Raw genomic sequence first — 18,606 nt, 5'->3', positions numbered from 1 at the left:
TCAGTACACAGTAATTTGGTCCGAAGTCTATCAAGGATGAAATCATGTGCCAGCCTGTATCAGAAATCCCACATACAAGCATACACTGGCCGCAAAAAATAAGTCACTATATTATCAAAGCAACAATATACACTATAAAACGAAATGACAAACTGAGAATCTTTCTCTCAAGAAATCACCAAATGAGATGCCAAATATAAAACTGACCATGACTTCCTTTGTTACATCTGATGTGGCAAGGTACCTTCATTCAGATTCTCAGACAATCCATCTTATAAACCACAAGCTGTACTTTAAAAGAACAAGACAAGATTACCAAGACTCTAAATCAAAAAAGTCTACCAATTTTGATGTAGAATTTATTGTTAATGGGGTGAACTTCGACAGACGCATTCAACCATATACTTCAAGGCATAGTCTGACAAACATTAGGCATCGCTGTAACATCAGCACCAAAATCCAGGACGGTGCAGGGCTCCTGGCATGAGCGCAGGCATTTCAGTTTGGTTGTACAGAAGATTAAGTGTATTTTATCCACTCTCAGCATGAGAAATAAAAACAACAAAGACAGAGTTGCAAATACTCTGAAAAATAACCAGTATAAGTTGGCAACAAATCTGCCTTTTCAAGAGCACTTGAAACCAAAAGCAACACCATCAAAGCACAAACTTCTATTTTAACCATCAACTACTTCTATGGTTAATATACACATACACCGTATCTTGGAAAACTAAGCTACTAAAACGATACTCCAAATGCATTATGAAGTACACTTGCTTCACGTTCATTTTTAAAGATTTCCTATAAACTTAAGCATAATAGTACTTGTTGCTGATTGAAAGTGGTTACAACTGCTCCCTCTAGAATGCTCTTGCCTGGAAAGCTCATTTAGTCATCCCCACAGGTCTCTGCTTGAAAGTCATTTTGGAGAACTCTTCTTATTTTTTTTTAAAGATTTTATTTATTTGACAGAGAACACAAGCAGGGGGAGGGGGCAAGGGAGAAGCAGGCTCTTGGCTCATGCCTCTGGTGAGGCATGACCCCAGGATCATGACCTAAGGCAAGATCAGATGCTTAAGCCACTGAGGCACCCAGGTACCCCTCCTCTATCTATTTCAAACTGCAACCCAAGTTCTACCAAACTCTGAAGAATTCCACTGCACCCTACCACCAGCTCCCCCCCAATCATCCTCCCCTTCGTTTTTTTTTTTTTTTTCCAAACATGAATCTCCAACTCACACATTATGATGTAAATCATGAAAGCACAATTTTGTTTGGACCTATTTCATTCACTGCTTTATCCCCAATCCCTGAACAGTGACTGACAGAGCAAGCACTCCAAGAATTGTTGAATCCATAAATTTAATAAGATACTATGGGTGAGCAATGCAGCAGATCAAAAAACTGTTCTTTGTACTCAGAATATCCCCCTTTAATGGGTCCTCTAGGCTCCTAAACCCTCTTCTGTTACTATCTGGATAAAGAACCAAAAACAAAGAAGAATTTAGTTGCTACCCTTCTGAAGAGAAAACTTTTTTTTTTTTAAGATTTTATTTCTTTATTTAGCAGAGAGAGCATGTGAGCACAAGTAGGGAGAGTGGCAGGCAGAGGGAGAGAGAGAAGCAGGCTTCCCGCTGAGCAGAGAGCCCACATACTGGATCCCAGGACCCAGGGATCATGACCTGAGCCAAAGGCAGCCACTTAACCAACTGAGCCACCCAGGTGCCCTAGAAAACCCATATTCCCAATGCATAAGTCAAGTCCACATCCTGAACTAGCTGAAGTAGTTAACACAAATTGTCTGAAACCACCCAGTATTATTTCCAGGGAATGCCATGTCCTGTTCCAAGAATGCCTAATTCTACCAACTTTTAAACTAGAAAACAAACAAAAAATTCCTAAAAAAGCAGCATCCCTAAGAATTATGTATATCACATTGTGACTGCAACTGTAGCACAGTGAAATAGTTAATGTACATCTTACACTCAGTAGTTTTAGATAACAAAAATGTCTAGTCTAATTTTGGAACAATTCACTTACATTTAAATTAATTGAAAGTGTGGGGCGCCTCGGTGGCTCAGCGTGTTAAGCCTCTGCCTTCAGCTCAGGTCATGATCTCAGGGTCCTGGGATCAAGGCCCATATTGGGCTCCCTGCTCAGCAGAGAGCCTGCTTCCCCATCCCCCCACCTGCCTCTCTGCCTACTTGTGATCTCTGTCAAATAAATAAATAAAATCTTTAATAAATAAATAAATAAACTGAAAGTATATAATGAACTTAAGGAATCACAAGACTGCCAAAATATTATCTCCAGAATTTAGGTCTTCATAAAAATCTTCACCACTGATTAGTTCTATTTTAAAAGCTGTTTCGGGGCACCTGGGTGGCTCAGTGGGTTAAAGCCTTCGGCTCAGGTCACGATCTCTGATCTCTGTCTGTCAAATAAATAAATAAAATCTTAAAAAAAAAAAAGTTGTTTCTATGTATTGTTTCTTTTTTTAGATAGATTTTTACTTTTTTAATATTTGTAAAGAATCATCTCATTTTCATATTAAAAATAGAGACTGAGGGGTGCGTGGGTGGCTCAATGAGTTAAGCCTCTGCCTTCGGCTCAGGTCATGATCCCAGGGTCCTGGGATGGAGCCCCACATCGGGCTCTCTGCTCAGCAGGGAGCCTGCTTCCCCCTCTCTCTCTGCCTGCCTCTCTTTCTACTTGTGTCTCTCTCTGTCAAATAAATAGATAAAATCTTTTTTAAAAAATTAATTAAAAATAAATAAAAGACTGAAATCAAGAGAGACAGATTTATATTTTATAGGAGCAAAAATGATACTAATTTCTCCAAATGAAAGTAGCAAAGGCAAAGAATCTGGTTTCAACAGAAAACAAACTTTGTTTTTAAAGATTTTATTTATTTGACAGAGAGAGAGAGATCACAAGTAGGCAGAGAGACAGGCAGAGAGAGAGGGGGAAGCAGGCTCCCCACCAAGCCAAGAGCCCATTGTGGGGCTCAATCCCAGAACCCTGAGATTATGACCTGGGCCGAAGTCAGAGGCTTAACCCACTAGGCCACCCAGGCACCCAGAAAACAAACTTTTTTCTCTTTAACACATCACATCCAGGACATGAATTAATTTTGCCCCTGAAGAAAATGTACTCAATTACTAAAAAAATAGTAATTTTTTTTAAGAAATAAGACAGCCCATCCTAAGTACCTAACCCTTACATGGATATGTAAAGTTATATCTAGCTACATCTTTCCCCTCTCTCCCATTTCTGGGGTGACTAGCAACACAGTTTTAAGTGAAATGATTTTTCTTGACTCTGATTTAACTAGAGCCAAGGACAAGTTTTTAGGAGAATATACCTTCACTCCCACATAATAGATACAACCCGGAAGAAAAAAGAAAACATTCATCTAAAAGACAGAATCCGAGGCAGGGGTTTTTCTTGGGGGCAGGGATGGGCAGTATGTGTGACAAGGAAGAGAAAGCAAAAGAAATGCCAAACGGTAAAATACAAAAACTTTGCAGATTATTGCACAAACTCCTAAAAAAACTTAACTTCTCACGTATGTGAACAATTTTTTTTTTTTTAAAAGTCAGAGAAAGTCTTTGAACCATAAATAAAATAGTTATGAATTCTAGGACTTTCAGGGGGTGCCTGGGTAGCCCAGTCAGTTAGGCCTCTGCTTTCGGCTCAGGTCATGATCTCAGACAGCCCCACATCAGGCTCCCTGCTTGGCCACGAGCGGGCTTCTCCCTCTCTCTCTGCCCCTCCCCCTGCTCATGCTCTGTGTATCAGTTCCTCTCTCTCAAATAAATAAATAAGATCTTTTAAAAAATAAAAGTTATGAATCCTATGACTTTCAGAACATTAAAATGTTGGCTTGAAACTACTGCAAGCTTTTCAGAATACTGGAAAACAGTAAAATACAGTAACTAGGATCACCGATCCAAGAACAGAAGAAACTGGAGATCGTGCCCCCCGTTTCAGAGCATTCCCTCGCAGCCACTGGGCAATCACTTTCCCAGCTCCTAATACTGGTCTGCTTCTCCCTTCCAATACCTTGCCCCAATTTTAAGTTGAGATAGAGCTACTTGCCCAGAGACCCCCAAGATGTGTTTTATATATAACATACTCCGTTCAATCCCAAGAATGCAACACCTCTTGAGTGGGGCTTAATACACACCAAGAGCAGATCACCCATGGCCTCTGCTGGTCTCTACCATTCATGTGTCTCAGGAACTTGAGAAAACTGTTCCCATTTTTCTATCCACAGCAAGCATTGTTTGGCCACACCAACAGTCCCTGAATCTAATGGAAATTAATAAACTACCAGACACCACATCTCCCAGTCCATTTTCTCAAAATGGGGGCGAGGGGATGTCCATCAAACAAGTTTCCAGGAAATTCCAAGATGGAGATATAGTAACTACAGTTTCCTACTTGATGCCACTCTCCTGGAAATAACCCTCGGGTATTCCAAAACACACCAGAAAAACACAGGCATTACTCTTAAAATTAAAATTATCCCCTACCCCCATTTCTACTGGTTTATGAACTCTCGGAATCATCTAACATTCCCTTTGGCCCTGTGGTGACCAGAGCAAAAAAAGAGTATGACCTAAAATAGTCAAACATTTCCATAGCTTATATTTTGTACTATTTATTCTACTTGGACACTTTCTTAAATACATGAGGGCATTAGATAGCACTCCAGTATGCACAGGAACTATTCATTTTTTTTCTTAGTTATCTGATAAATGAAAATCTACATTCTAAAATCTGACAGTCTGAGGCACCTGGGTGGCTCAGTTGGCTGAATGTTGGGACTCTTCATTTTGGTTCCGGTCATGATCTCAGGGCAGTGAGACTGAGCTCTACATCAGGCTCCATGCTCAGCATGGATCTGCTGGAGATCCCCCCTCGCTCCCCCTCTGCCGCTACCCCTCCCCCCGGGATCATGTGCACGCTCTCTCCCTAAAAATAAAGTAAATATTGTAAAAGTACATATAAAACCTACTACTTTATTTAAAACCTGTTAATCTCAAACTCCAAAATAAAAATACGGTTTTCTGGGAATTAATAAGTGATATATAGATGGTTTAATTCCACTTCAAAAGATTATAAAATTAAACTCCTCTCAAGTAGCATTCAGTTAGTAAATACTACAGTGAGGCTGTATAATGAAAATCCCACAAATACCAACAATTACTTGTTAAGAAAGTTTATTGAATTACTTCCCATTCCTCTTCATCTGCTTTTTTGAAAGACTTTATTTACTAGAGCATGAGAGAGAGAGAGAGATCGTGGGGAGTGGGAGGGGAAGCAGGCTCCCTGGAACCATGGGGCCATGACCTGAGCACCCAGGCGCCCCGGCTCTTCATCTGCTTTTAAACATATTTCGAAGCAAACCAAAATTACAAATACTCTCAAACTGCTTATCAACAAAACAAATGGATTTTGCTGAAACCTCACTTATGTTTTCTTCTATGAGCAATTTTCTCATACTCCTTAACAAGAACTAACACAGTCTTCTTGTATTCTACCTCCAGTTCTCCCCCTGGTTTAATTTTCTCTCCATTTGCTCTGTTATCAATCTCTTCTGCTCCCATAAGGAGCAGCAAACAGTGATAATCGTTTTACCTGAAAAGGATGGCTGTGCCTTAATATCCAACACTAGATGGCTTCATACTGCCACCTGAAACAGAATGGACATAGATGCACCTGAGACACTGCTCCCAGCTCTCCTGGGGTCTCAACTTGTCCAGCCAGCCAAGAGGAGCCTCATCCATTCACTTCAGTGTGGCATATGAATACTTTTCTATGTCTGCCTTGATTTGAAAAGGATTAGGAAACACTTCTCTAAAGCATATACTACACAAGGATAGTACTGGGATTTCTCCTACACCAGTTTAAGAAAAAGTTATTAGAAAAAAAATTTAATCTAGTCCTTTAAAAAAAAGGATGGTAGCTAAATAGGACTAGATTTTAGTTTTTAGTATTTTCCCTTGGGATTAGAAATATGGTTAATTTCAAGAAAGAAAACAGAAAAGATTTGTTATATTTCACCAGCTAAACACCAGCTTTGTAGCTCACCTGTTTTCATAACCAACTATTAAAGGAATCATTCTGATCATATGCTCTTCCAAACAATGTTTTCAATAAAACATCATTTGAGTTCAAATGTGTAACTGATATTCTAAACTAGAACTTATAATTACTTAGTACTAAGCGGGCAATGGTACTTTAACAACTTTACACTCTTCACAGTGAGCACAGACATGAGGTGATTCTACACAACAGGTAAGACACTGTAACTCCTTTTTTTTTTTTTTTTAAGATTTTATTTTTTTGTCAGAGAGAGAGAGGGGGAGAGAGCACAAGCAGGGGGAGCAGCAGGCAGACGGAGAAGCAGGCTCCTCGCTGAGCAAGTAGCCCCCATGTGGAACTAGATCCTGGGACCTCGGGATCACAACCCAAGCCAAAGGCAGATGCTCAACCGACTGAACCACCCAGGCCCCTATAACTCACTTCTTTACAAGCCAAACCAGTTTCGCCCACTCTCAGGTTAGGATCCTTGCAATAAATTCTGGTACACTGCTTAAAAGAAAGCAGTTCATACTTAAGTAGGAGGAAAAATAAAAATAAAGTACCCAACGCTGTTTCTGAAATCCCTTAAGACATCCTTCTAGCAGTCCTAAAGAGGATGCTTCAAACTTTAACGTGCATAAAAATCATGTGGGTGTCTTGTTAAAATGCAGATCCTGATTCAGCGGGACTGGGATGGATCTCCAAGGTGATCTTGTGTTGCTGGTCCACAGTCCACACACTGTATTTGACTTTACAACCTCGTTTGTGTAACCCTGGTTAAGAGAGTGGACAAAAACTTAAGGCAGGCAACAATCTCCACTTCGTTTGATAATTTTTATGGTTTCATGACATTAATCTGGGGGACGGTGGTTACTAAAATTTTGATTTGGGGGAAAACCCAGCTTCTCACACATGAAGGCCTGAGAGAGGCTGCAATAAAAGAACACACACCTACAGAGCACCTAGTATGTCCCAGGGAATTGTCTTAAGTACTCCACACAGATTAACTGATCTCTCAAAACAACAGTGAGGTGGGAACTTACTGCTGGCCCTGTTTTACTGAAGGTAGACCTAAGTCACGAAGACATTACTCAGACTGCACATAGATAATACATGGTAGGATTTGAATCCAGGCAGTCTGGTTCTAGAGTCTACACCTTTAATTATGATACCAGCAGTATAGCTCCCAAAACAGCAGAATTAAGATGGCAAACCAAAATGGCTTACTTTTGGAGAACATGAGGCAGGAGTTAAAGAACTGAGTGGGCAACAGAGGTGACAGACGGCCAATCATTGGTGAATCCCAGGACTTAACAATACAGTTTTTTTCCTGTATTAGAACTACTGTGGACTTCAGCATAATAGTTAAACATTTCAGTAATATTTCTCTACAGTATTTTTTGGTAATGTTTTATTTATCTGAGGAGAGCATACACTAAAGTGGGACAAGGGATAGAAAGAAAAAAAATCTGAAGCAGACTACGCACTGACCGCGGGGCCCCACGTGCAGCTCAACCTCACCACCCTGACACCTTGACCTGAGCCGAAATCGAGTCAGACGCTTAACAGACTGAGCCACCCAGGAGCCCCTACAATATTTTTTTAAAAGAAGAAAAACACCTGGTTTCAGGGGTCCCTGGCTGGCTCAATCAGTACAGCATGCAACTCTTGCTCCTGGAGTTGTGAGTTCGAGCCCCACACTGGGTGTAGACATTATTTAAAAATAAAATCCTGAGAAAATTAAAAAATTAAAAACAAAAAACACCTGGTTTAACCTCATGCAATAAGCATTCTAAGACCAATGTCCCAGGGGCAACTAGTAAAGAGTTTTAACGTCCAGGAATTTCAAAGCAGCAGTAGCAGACATAACTGAAATAACAAGTAATGAAAATTGCTTTAGCAAAAATATTTTGGACCAAAAGGATGAGTAACTGAAAGTAGAAACTGGTAAGGGACAAAGCCCAACATGACCAGAAATGTGATACTGTTAAGCAGAGTGGAGTAAGTGGCAAAAATAAGCTGCTATAGCAAACAAAAGAAAGGAAAAAAGCAAACATCAAAGTCTAAATTTTTAGGAGAATAAGAACGGGTCATCAGAAAAAACTTTCTAAGCGATGGTGAACAGTCCAGACAGTACAGCTATGGAAGGCACTGGACTAAACAGAGGGCTAACATCAAGCAAGAGCAGATTAGTAATCCTCACTTCAAGGAGCCTCCATATGGATATGGCTGACCAAGCACAAGTCTCAGGAAACACAGTATACACGCCTATGGCATATGCAGAAAGAAAATGTTAACCCTCAGACACCATTAAATTCATTCATTTGACAAACATGTCTTGAGGCCTACTATATACCAGGCACTATTCTAGGTGCTAGAGATACAGGGGTGTCCATGCCAGGTCAAAGTCCTGCTTTCATATCACTTACATGCTGGTGGGGGACACTTAACAGATTTGAAAGAGAACACTGAATAAGACACTATCATAAAAGCCTAGAATGAAGCCCTCTGATATAGAAGGATACATGAAAGAACTATTTATGGGACATAAGTTAACAAAATAGTAATCCCTCCTTCCCCTGCAGAGGAAGCCCTTTCAGACTGATGTGTTCCTTATCCTCTCTAAAGAAATACATCTAAAATGTATCTATAAATAAAAGGACAATCTGACTTTTACTCCCAGGAATGCCTATAAATACTGCTTCCAGAAAGGCACAATAAATTGTACTTCAAACTTTTCCAAATGTGACACTCTTGAATCAAAACATTTTATTAGTGTAACCATCTTAAAAATAACCTAGAAATGCTTTTCTAATAGACCATAAAGTTCTAAGCAGAAAAAGTATCTGAATAAAGGAAAACCAATCTTGAAATTACAGAAAACGTCAAGATTTGGTCTTGTTGGGTCTTGGTTTTGGTTTGTTTTTTTTTTCTTCCTTGACAGAAAAAGATATTCACAAGTAAGCAGAGAGGCAGGCAGAGAGAGAGCGGGAAGCAGGCTTCCTGCTGATCCCAGAACCCTGAGACCAGGATCTGAGTCAAAGGCAGAAGCTTAACCCACTGAGCCACCCAGGTGCCCCAGTTGCAATGGTCTTGTTGGGCTTTAAGAATTTCACAGATGTTTAAGCCCTAACCTCCACTACTGTAACATGGGCCTTAGACTCCCAAAAAACTAAGTTTAACTGAATACACATTTTGGTCAGAAACATTTTAAGAGGATGTGATACCTTCTAGGTCTTGAAGAAATTACTAGAAAACCGCTCATTTTTTAATACTCGTTAACTATCAATCTCTTATCCTTGCCTCAGTTTAAAAACTGTAAGTTTAAACATTCTGCTATATTTTAAAAGGAATGATGCAAATTGATGTATGTATATTTAAACTTCTTTAATGTAGAAGTCTCAAGAAATAATTCAACAGGAAGTGTTTTAAAACAAAATACCACATTATGACAGATGTACTTCAGAAGATCCAAGCCCAATACCTATCCAGTCATCTACAACACCTACACAACATAGAAAAGTTGATTTAAACCTACTTCTTTAAAGTGTTTCTTAACAAGCAATGCTCTATCTACACACAAGAGAAACAATGGGAAAGTACTTGTTCCAACATGAACTACCCTTACTACAATGCCATTACACAATGGGCTCTCATTTGCTTTACAGTGCTAACATTTTTCTGTGCTATATCCCCAGAATCAATGAAGGATATACAACTGGGGACGTACCTAATATTCTGAGGAACAAATACTGTGATCCAAAAGTCTGAAAAGAGATACTGATGTGTTTTTGGTTAAAAATCCAAAATTCGTTTTTAATTACAAAATTAAATTGTCTAGCAAGCAAAGGTAAAGTGTAAAACAAACGGATTCTCTTTCCACCACACCCTTGCCACAAAAAGCGCATGTGAGCCAACTTAGGTCTGTACTGTGCATCGCTAAGTCATAAGGGAGAAGTTAAACAGTCTGGAAAAGTCATTTTGGACCAAAGAAATTCTCCCACAAATCACTTCATTCGACTGCAAAGGGATCTTTAAAGTTACTGCCTACACAAGTGGCTGTAGGTGTGTCTTACGCTATACTCCCGGGCACCAGCTAATCTTGAGATTTTAAACTTTCTTTCTAGATGCCTTTGAGACAGCCAAAAGATTTCAAAGGATCGTCTATGAACACGATGCGCTGGGAAGCAGGCAGGATGTGCCACTGAGTGCCTGAGGCTGCAAAACGCTGTCTACATTCGGTGAGTCCCTGACTTGTAGGAGTTAAAACTCTCACCCCTTATATTGCGATGACGTAATCCTCCACACTGCATTTCTCTTGGACTTAAAGGGGAGGAAAAAACAAATGAACAAAGAAAATTTTACCCTTATAAGAGGAATTAAGCAAGAGGCAGAACGACAGTTTCGAGAGGTGGTTAGGTAACTCCCTGAAAGGGAAGCTTCAGCTGAATAAGCAGGGAGAACTGGAGAAGCAAACGGAAATGGTGCTAGAAACTCAACCTAAGGGTCGGAATAAAGGAGCCTGGAGAAACAGCAACCCGGCCCGCCCGACCGGCCGCCGCCGCCGGGCCGCGGAGCCGAGGAGGGAAGCGCGTCGCAGGCACAGCCCAGGGCACTCCGCGAGCCGCCCCCTCCCCGGCCGCCACTTCCCCGCCGCGCTAGCGATTCCGCTCCCCTCCCCCAGCCCGCCGCAAAATGTCCGCGGCGGCGCCCGGAGAAGCAGGAAGTCCAAGCCGGGGCGCAGGGGCAGACCCGGCCCGGGAGCCCGAGCCACCCGCGAGCGGCTCCGCGGCCCCCGCCCTCCGCGCCTCGGCCCGCCGCCCGTCCTCGGAGCCCGCGGGGCCGGGCCGAGGGGGAGAGGGCCCCAGGCCGCCGGGATGGGTGTGACCCCTTCCTTCCGCCGCTGTCCGGTGACAGCCCGGCCCTGACCGCGCCCTCAGGCCGGCACCCCGCGCCCGGGCCGCGCACCTCTCGGCGGCCGAGCGCCCCCGCCTGCTCCGCCGCCACCCTCTCCCCTCCGCTCCCCGAAAGAACCCGGACCTGTGCTCGCCCGGACGGCGCCGCGCGAGCCGGGCACCCCTCCCCGCGCCCCGCGCTCCCAGGGTTCCCGGGATCCCAGAGGCGGGGAGTCCCCGTGGACGGGGAGACGGCGCGGGCCGCGCGGCGGGGACGGGACGATGGGGGACCCGCTCCCGCGGGGAGCCTCGGGCCCCGCACTCACCTCAGCTTCTCCGCCGGGGCGTTGGCAGCACTGCGCGGGGTCTCCTCGGCTGCCGGACAGGGGCACGCGCCTGACGTCAGCACGCAGGGGACGCAGGGTTGGGTGCCCGCGGAAGAGGGCGGAGCCCGGAGGCCAGTCCTGGCCCAGCGGTTGGAGGCGGGGCCTGAGTTCATCTGGCCGGTTACCGCGCACGCGCCGACCAACAAGGCTCGCTAGTTTGCTGCTAAGCTCCGCCCCTCTTTCTCCGACGGTTGTGTTTGTAATGATGCTATAAACAGTCATTTGCAAAGCGCTGCCACTAACGATGCTTTTGTTCCTTTCAACCTTGTAAAGCAAATATTTTGCAAAAAAAGACGGAGTTTAAAAAAAAAAAAAAAGACGGAGGCTTTGACTTGCCTGCTGGTGATGACTTGCCTGAGACCACCCCCCGACCCAGGCCTGCACTGCGTGCTCCGTGGCGCGCTCTGCTTCTCATCTCCCTACACCACACTGTCCCTCGTTCCAGTCACTTTGGCAGGCTTTTGGTTCTGGGACTTCCTCCCTGCTACAAGACCTCGCACTCTCTGTTTCCCTTGGCTTCCTCTTCTTCAGCAGCCTTTGGTTGGCTCTCGGCCCTCAAATGTCACTGCCTTCCTGATCATCCTATCCTCACAGCACCTGTTTATCATCTGTCTTCCCTGCTAGTGTTCAGGCTTCGGGAGAATAGGAACTCTCAATCTTAGTCTCAGACGTTTCCCAGTGTTACAGGAAAATGGCTTATCTTAATAATACTTCATTTGTTGGTGACTACCTCAGCTACTTGGCCAATAAAGACACCTGTTTCCAAAACATCTGATACAATAATCATATTTCCTTCTGGGCTTTTCAATTGCACAAGAAGAATAACTACATTTTTGGGTGTTTACTATAGGCATGTTGCTAACAGCTTTGCATGTAATAGTAGATAATGTAATGCTCACAACTACTCTATCAGTTAAGAACCATTATTGTTCTTTTATGATGAATGAACTGAGGCTCAGAAGCGTTAAGGAAGTTGCCGAAGGGGCGCCTAGGTGGCTCAGTGGGTTAAGCCGCTGCCTTCGGCTCAGGTCATGATCTCAGGGCCCTGGGATCGAGTCCCACATAGGGCTCTCTGCTCAGCGGGGAGCCTGCTTCCCTCTCTCTCTCTCTCTCTCTGCCTGCCTCTCCATCTACTTGTGATCTCTCTCTGTCAAATAAATAAATAAATAAAATCTAAAAAAAAAAAACGGAAGTTGCCAAAGGTTGCCAAGCCAGGCAGTGGCACATTTGGAACTTGGACCCAAGGGGCTGGCTCCAATTGATCAACTACCCAGAAGGTGATTACAGAGAAATCAAAAGATAAGCTTCAGCTGTGTTTCTACCCCTACTGACACAAAATAGTAACACTGTGGTGTACATCTTCCCGGATATATAGAGATGGAGAGAGGTGTATATACATTTATTGCACAAAAACTGATTGTACTCTTGTTTTTGTCTTTCAAAACTACACTATGAATATCTTTCCATCTCAAATGAAACATCGTTTTTAAAGGTCATATTCTACTGTGTGGACATTACAATCTATCTAATCAATCTATTATTGGAATTTAGGTTGTTTTCGGCTATTGTAACTTTTTGACTACTGCAAAATACATCAGCTTAGTTTTTTTTAACTTGAGGAAATCTGGTTGTGTTTTCTCCTTCTGCAAGCCAGTTGGCAGTGACCTTTCCTTCATCCCCTCTCACAATCCCATGAATGTCCCCAGACAATGTCTGCCCTTTCCATGAGCAGCAATATCTTGATGGGGTGTCACCCAACAGAGCCCAGAACAAGGGCTCACTTAGTACTTTGTCTTCTCTCTTGTCAGGTCTTTGTCAAAATGGCCCTCCCCAATCTTTTCACGGCCCCAAGAGGCAGCAGCATTACTACTAGAACCCAGTCTATCCCTTCCCTTGCTGCCAGCCTAGACCCCAGACTCCTGGGGCCTCCTCCCCACTGCCCCTCTGGCTGCAGCTACCTCATACCAATGGGAGGAGCACCCTGTGGGTCTCCAGCGCCCCTTCCCCCATGGTTACCAGCCTGGAATCCAATCCTCCTGCTGATGAAGGCACTTCCATTTCTGCAGCAACCCCTCCCCCCAATTCTCAATCCCCATGGCTCTAGAGGAGATGTCTCCACTGCTAGGTGCTGGGTGGACATGTGACCCAGGCTTAGCGAATTAGAGAATTTTAGCAGCAGTTCTGTGATGCGCATACGACCCAAAGAGAGCCAGTGAGACTCAATTCTGGAACTTTGGTCAGAACTGTCCGGTTGATGAATCTCTCTGCTGAGGGCAGGATGTCACCTTGGCCTTGGTGGCAGCCATCTTCCCACTGCAAGGAGAGAAACTGCCTGGGAAGGGGACCATAACAGAGGGCAAAAAGAGAGCAGAGAGAAAGAGACAATCAAACCAAGTCCCACTGGCATTTTTGAGCCCTTGGATCTAGTCTTACTTAAATTTTCAGTCACACTAGCTGAGCAACGTTGAGTCGGTTCCTGTCACAATTGCAAGATTCTGCCACCCCGCCCTTCTGTGGCCGCCTGGTGTAGCACTTGACACCACCTTCTAGATGATTCCCAAATCTCTACCTCCTCCAGCCCCTATTCCCACACCATTTCCAAATTCCCAGTTACTCACAAGTCCCATCAGCGCCACTGACGACATCTCCAGTTCCCACCTGCTTCGGGTTCTGTTGTGCCTCTATCTGCTTCTGGCCCCTGCACCCTTGTACTACATCCAGACCAACCTCTCTGCATCAGAGGTCCCACGCAAACAAAGTCAATATCCCATCTCTAGAGGCTTCCTCTGACTATCACTGTTTCAATTCATTTTATACACCACAACCTTTGCCTACCTAGATCTCAGCTCCTATTAAGTCACTTTCTGGCTCAGGAACCTCGGTGTTTTTCCCTTTGCCTTCAAAATAAATTTCAAAGTCCTTTAGCCAGGCATTCTGTGTCCTCTGTGCCCTGGCACCAACTTGCCTTTCCAAAGTTATTTCCCTTTCCCTTCTGTGTTAGTCAGGGTTGTCCAGAAGAACAGAGGCAACAGGAGGAACAGGGGGAGGAAAAGAAGGAATGGGAGAGAGAGATTGATTTGTATTGCTTTGCATCTATCTATCTAAAAAGATTTATTCTGGGATGCCTAGCTGGCTCAGTCAGTTAAGCATTTGCCATTGGCTTGGGTCATGATCCCAAGGTCCTGGGATCAAGTCCTACATCGGGCTCCTTGCTCAGCGGGGAACCTACTTCTCCCTCTGCCTGCTCTCTCTTTCTCTCTCTGACAAATAAATCATTTTTTTTAATCTGAAAAGGTGTATTCAAAGGCATTCACTCTCACAATTATGGATGTTGATAGGTTCCAAGAGCCATATGGTGAGTTGACAAGTTGAAACTTAAGAGAACTGAGGGTATGGGTCTAGTCCAAGTCCTCAAGCTTGAGAACAAGAACCGATATTTCAGTCACAGTCCAACAGTCAGCAGGCTCAAAACCCAGGAAGAGTCCGTGTTTGAGTCCCAAGCCAGGAAAAACCTCTGTTACTTATGGGAGAGTCAGCCTTTTTTGTTCCAGTCAGGCCTTCAACTGCTTGGATGAGGCCCACCACATTTAGGGCATGCAATCTACTTTACGTGGTCTACCAATTCAAATGATAATCTTAACCCAGAATACCCTCACAGACCAGTACACCCAGAATAATGTTCAACCAAGTATCTGAGCCCCATTGCCCAGTCAAGCTGACATTTAATTTGCCCAGTCAAGCTGACATTTAAAATTAATTATCCCACCTTCCATCACACACCTTATGTGTGTACACGGCAGCAAGACTGAATTATCTAGTATCGTGCAGGTAGGTACCATGATTTCTTGGTTCCATGCTCCTGCTCATGCTGTTCCCCTTGCCTAGGACACCTTTCCCGCTCACCCATGCTACCTATGAAGTCCCTCTCTCCTTCCCACCATAAACTGTACCTTTTACCAACACTGACCTTGTGTTCTTTCCCACCTCTGTGCTTCTGCAACTCCAGCAGTTCCCTTCCCTGTCTGCCAAACTCCTATTCTTCTCTCCTTCAAGGATTAGTGTGGATCTCAGCTCCTAAGCCTTGACTGATACCCCCAGGCAACCCATCATTCCTATTACACTGTGTATTTAAAGCATACTGTATTAAAATCATTTGTGTCTGTGCTAACTAAACCATTAAGCCATGAGCAGGCAGGGATCTTACTGTATTCATTTTTGTATCCTTTTATCTAATTTCCTGGCAAACTGCCAGCCCTCCAAAATGTTTGATAAATAATGCATGAATGAGCATACTGCCACTTTTCCCACAAAGCCTGTTCCTCTTCTGGCTGCTAAAGTGATCTCTGCTTCTTCGAAACTCCCATAGCATTCACCTGAGGGTATCTTTAGGCGCTCTCCCTGTTCTGTCATGTTTATCCATGTTTTCTCTACCCTACAGTAAGTTCCCAGGGACTGGCTCAGCTTGGGGTGCATTTTTTGCTCCCCTCACACTGCTCTTCAGGTGCCTTAAACATAATGAGGGAGAGAAGCCTCAAAACAGCATTCTTTGCCAAAGGCAGAAGAGCAGCAAATCCACCACCATCTCCCCAGGGCCTGGGAATCCACATGAAAGAGGCTCTCCCTTGTGGTCTTCAGTCTTAGGATTTACATGAGAAAATCCCAATTTAAGACTTTCCATGTGGGGGCGCCTGGGTGGCTCAGTGGGTTAAGCCTCTGCCTTCTGCTCAGGTCATGATCCCAGGGTCCTGGAATCGAGCCCCGCATCGCATCGGGCTCTCTGCTCAGCAGGGAGCCTGCTTCCCCCCCTCTCTGCCTGCCTCCCTGCCTGCTTGTGATCTCTGTCTGTCAAATAAATAAATAAAATCTTTAAAAAAAAAAAAAAAAGACTTTCCATGTGATTCATTGGTGATAAAACTATAAAGAAAAGCAAGGAAGTGATTATTATAAAAATCTGGCTGCTGGCAGCCTCTAAAGGAGTTTGTAATCTGGGTGAGATTGGAGGGGAGCAGTGCTGGCAGTGGTCTATTTCCTGAGCTCAGTGATGATGACATGAATGTCTGCTTTATAATCATTCATTGTACTGCACATTTGTTTTATGTGCTTTTCCTCATGTGTAACATTTCATAAAAATATAGGTTGGAAATAAACAAAAATAAAGTCTCACTGTTGTAACTGAGGAGTTGCTGTTGTGTAAATCCTATCACTAAGACACAAGTCTACCCTTCCCTCCTGATTTATCGGCTGGATCTTCCCCTCCTCTGACTGATCATGGTCGTGGCTCAGGCCGTGCCAGCAGCCCCACTCTGCTGCTAGGACTCCAGATGGGCTCCCAATCTGACTGTCACACCTTCAGGGGCTAAGGTCTGCTGCACCTGCAGGACTACCCCATCAGCTCTAACTCAGGGACCTTGTCCTTCTGAGCCCCTCCTGCTGCTCAGCCTCCCTCCTCCACTTTGTGCCACATCATTGTGCTTGTCTAGAGACCGGGACCTTTCCTGCAGTCAGAGAAAGGAGAGGAACTGACCAAACCTGTTTCCTACCTGCCTTTTCTCGAACTGGCCCAGGCTTGTCTCCTTCATCTCTGTTACGATCTCTGGTGGAGACAATCTGGGTCACTGAAGAAGGGTGCATGAGACAGGATAGAGGAAAGAAAAGTCTAGAAATGACTGAGCAACTCCATCTGCACTGGTAGGGTTTGGTAAAAACCCAGAGGCACATGGTACGGTGATGAAGTTTTAATCTGAAAAACGATCTGAGAATTATTCATGTGAACCAACTGGTCATGGGCATGTTGTGACCAATATTCAACACTCAGTGAATATATTATGTGCTAGGCACCTCAGATGCGAAGATAACTGATATTCCCCTGCTTAACCTCTTGAATGGCTTCTCCTGGCTCTTGTCCACATCTCCAACATCCTCAGAACCATGCACTCACTCACTGGGCTCCAGCCATCCTGCCTTCTTTGGCATTCTTCAGACAGAACTGAGCTTACTGTGCCTGCCTCAGGGCCTTTGCACTTGCTGCCCTGAATGCTCCTGTTCTGCATGAGCCTGCTCCTTTTCATCCCGCATGTCTTTGCTCAAATAACAACTCTTTCAGAAGACCTCCTCCCCACCCAGCTTAGAGTAGCAGTTCCAACCCACTACCGCCCCATGCTGCTTTTTCTTTCACAGCCTTATCACTCTCCAAAATGATCTCACCCCTTTAATATTCTTAATATCTGTCTCTCCCTATTAAAAAGTAAATTTAAAGGCTCCTTTCCTGCTGTACCCTCAGTGCTACAATGTAGTGCATACTTAATAATTACTTGTTGAAAAAATACAATGAATGAAGACATCTCTACTCAAGGAGCTAAGGTGTCATGGTGAGACAAACAATAATCAAAACAAGTGCTTGGATAAGGGTTTGTACAAGAATCTGGGAGAATCAAAGAAAAGCAGAATATTCAAAAGAGTTATACTTTACGTTTACTAAGTGCTTCCTATGCTCCAGGCATTGTTCTAAGTATTTAATATGTATTATGTCACTTGAAATTCACAAGAACTCTGGAATATAGAAATTATTGCCTTCAACAAAAACGAGGCATGAAGAGATTAGTACCACTTGCCTAAAGTCATATAGCTAGCTGGTGGAAGAGCTGAAATTCAAACCCAGAGCTGATAAGGGAAAGTTTCCCAAAGGAGTGAGGGCTGATCTAAATCTAGAGGACCAGCACAGGCTGCCCAGGCCAGATTGGGGATGCTGACTACTGGAGGAAACAATGGAAATGTCCATGTACGCAGGCATGGATAAGCAAGAGGCTCAAGGGGTAGATGATTCTCACTGAGATAATTCTGAACACAAAACAACAAGCACGAAAGGGTATACACTGTGTGATTTCGTTTGGTTCAGAAACAGGCAACACTATTCTGTGGCAGCAGAAATCTCAATAGCTAACCTTTCGGGAGAGTGAAGACTAGGAAAGGGCCTGATGAAGACTTTCGGCAAGCTGGCTAAACTCTGTATCTTCATCTGGACAGTGGTTATGGGGATATGCTCACTTTGGACAATTTCATCCAGTCCTACAATTTCCAGGATGTCTGTTATACATAAATTTAAAAAATTAGGATGCCTGGATGGCTCAGCCGTTTAAGCATCTGCCTTCAGCTCAGGTTGTGATCCCAGGGTCCTGGAATCAAGACCCTCATCAGGCTCCCTGCTCAGAGGGGAGTCTGCTTATCTCTCTACC

The 18,606-nt window shown here is 44.1% G+C and overlaps 2 protein-coding genes across 3 annotated transcripts in view; one reads left to right on the top strand and one right to left on the bottom strand.

Moving 5' to 3' along the window:
- The window catches only part of CDC42 (cell division cycle 42), a 47,697-nt gene extending 36,288 nt beyond the window's left edge, over positions 1-11,409 (bottom strand). Inside the window, exon 1 of one of the 2 annotated variants that reach the window (XM_032863692.1) lies at positions 11,315-11,409. The gene's annotated coding sequence lies outside the window, so the exon portion shown is untranslated. The remainder of the gene's footprint in view (positions 1-11,314) is intronic. The other variant, XM_032863691.1, reaches the window with a different exon arrangement.
- On the top strand, positions 10,383-11,530 carry LOC116871345 (basic salivary proline-rich protein 4-like). The gene is made up of 2 exons (XM_032864032.1): positions 10,383-10,387; positions 10,612-11,530. The coding sequence occupies exons 1-2, from the start codon at positions 10,383-10,385 to the stop codon at positions 11,528-11,530; spliced, it is 924 nt and encodes a 307-aa protein (XP_032719923.1).
- Positions 11,531-18,606: the final 7,076 nt, after the last annotated feature.

This window comes from Lontra canadensis, unplaced genomic scaffold (assembly GCF_010015895.1).
Source record: "Lontra canadensis isolate GAN:19392208 unplaced genomic scaffold, GSC_riverotter_1.0 scaffold25, whole genome shotgun sequence".
Lineage (NCBI taxonomy): Eukaryota > Metazoa > Chordata > Mammalia > Carnivora > Mustelidae > Lontra > Lontra canadensis.
Note: the sequence above shows the minus strand (reverse complement) of the source record. Positions and strands in the feature narration are given on the sequence as shown.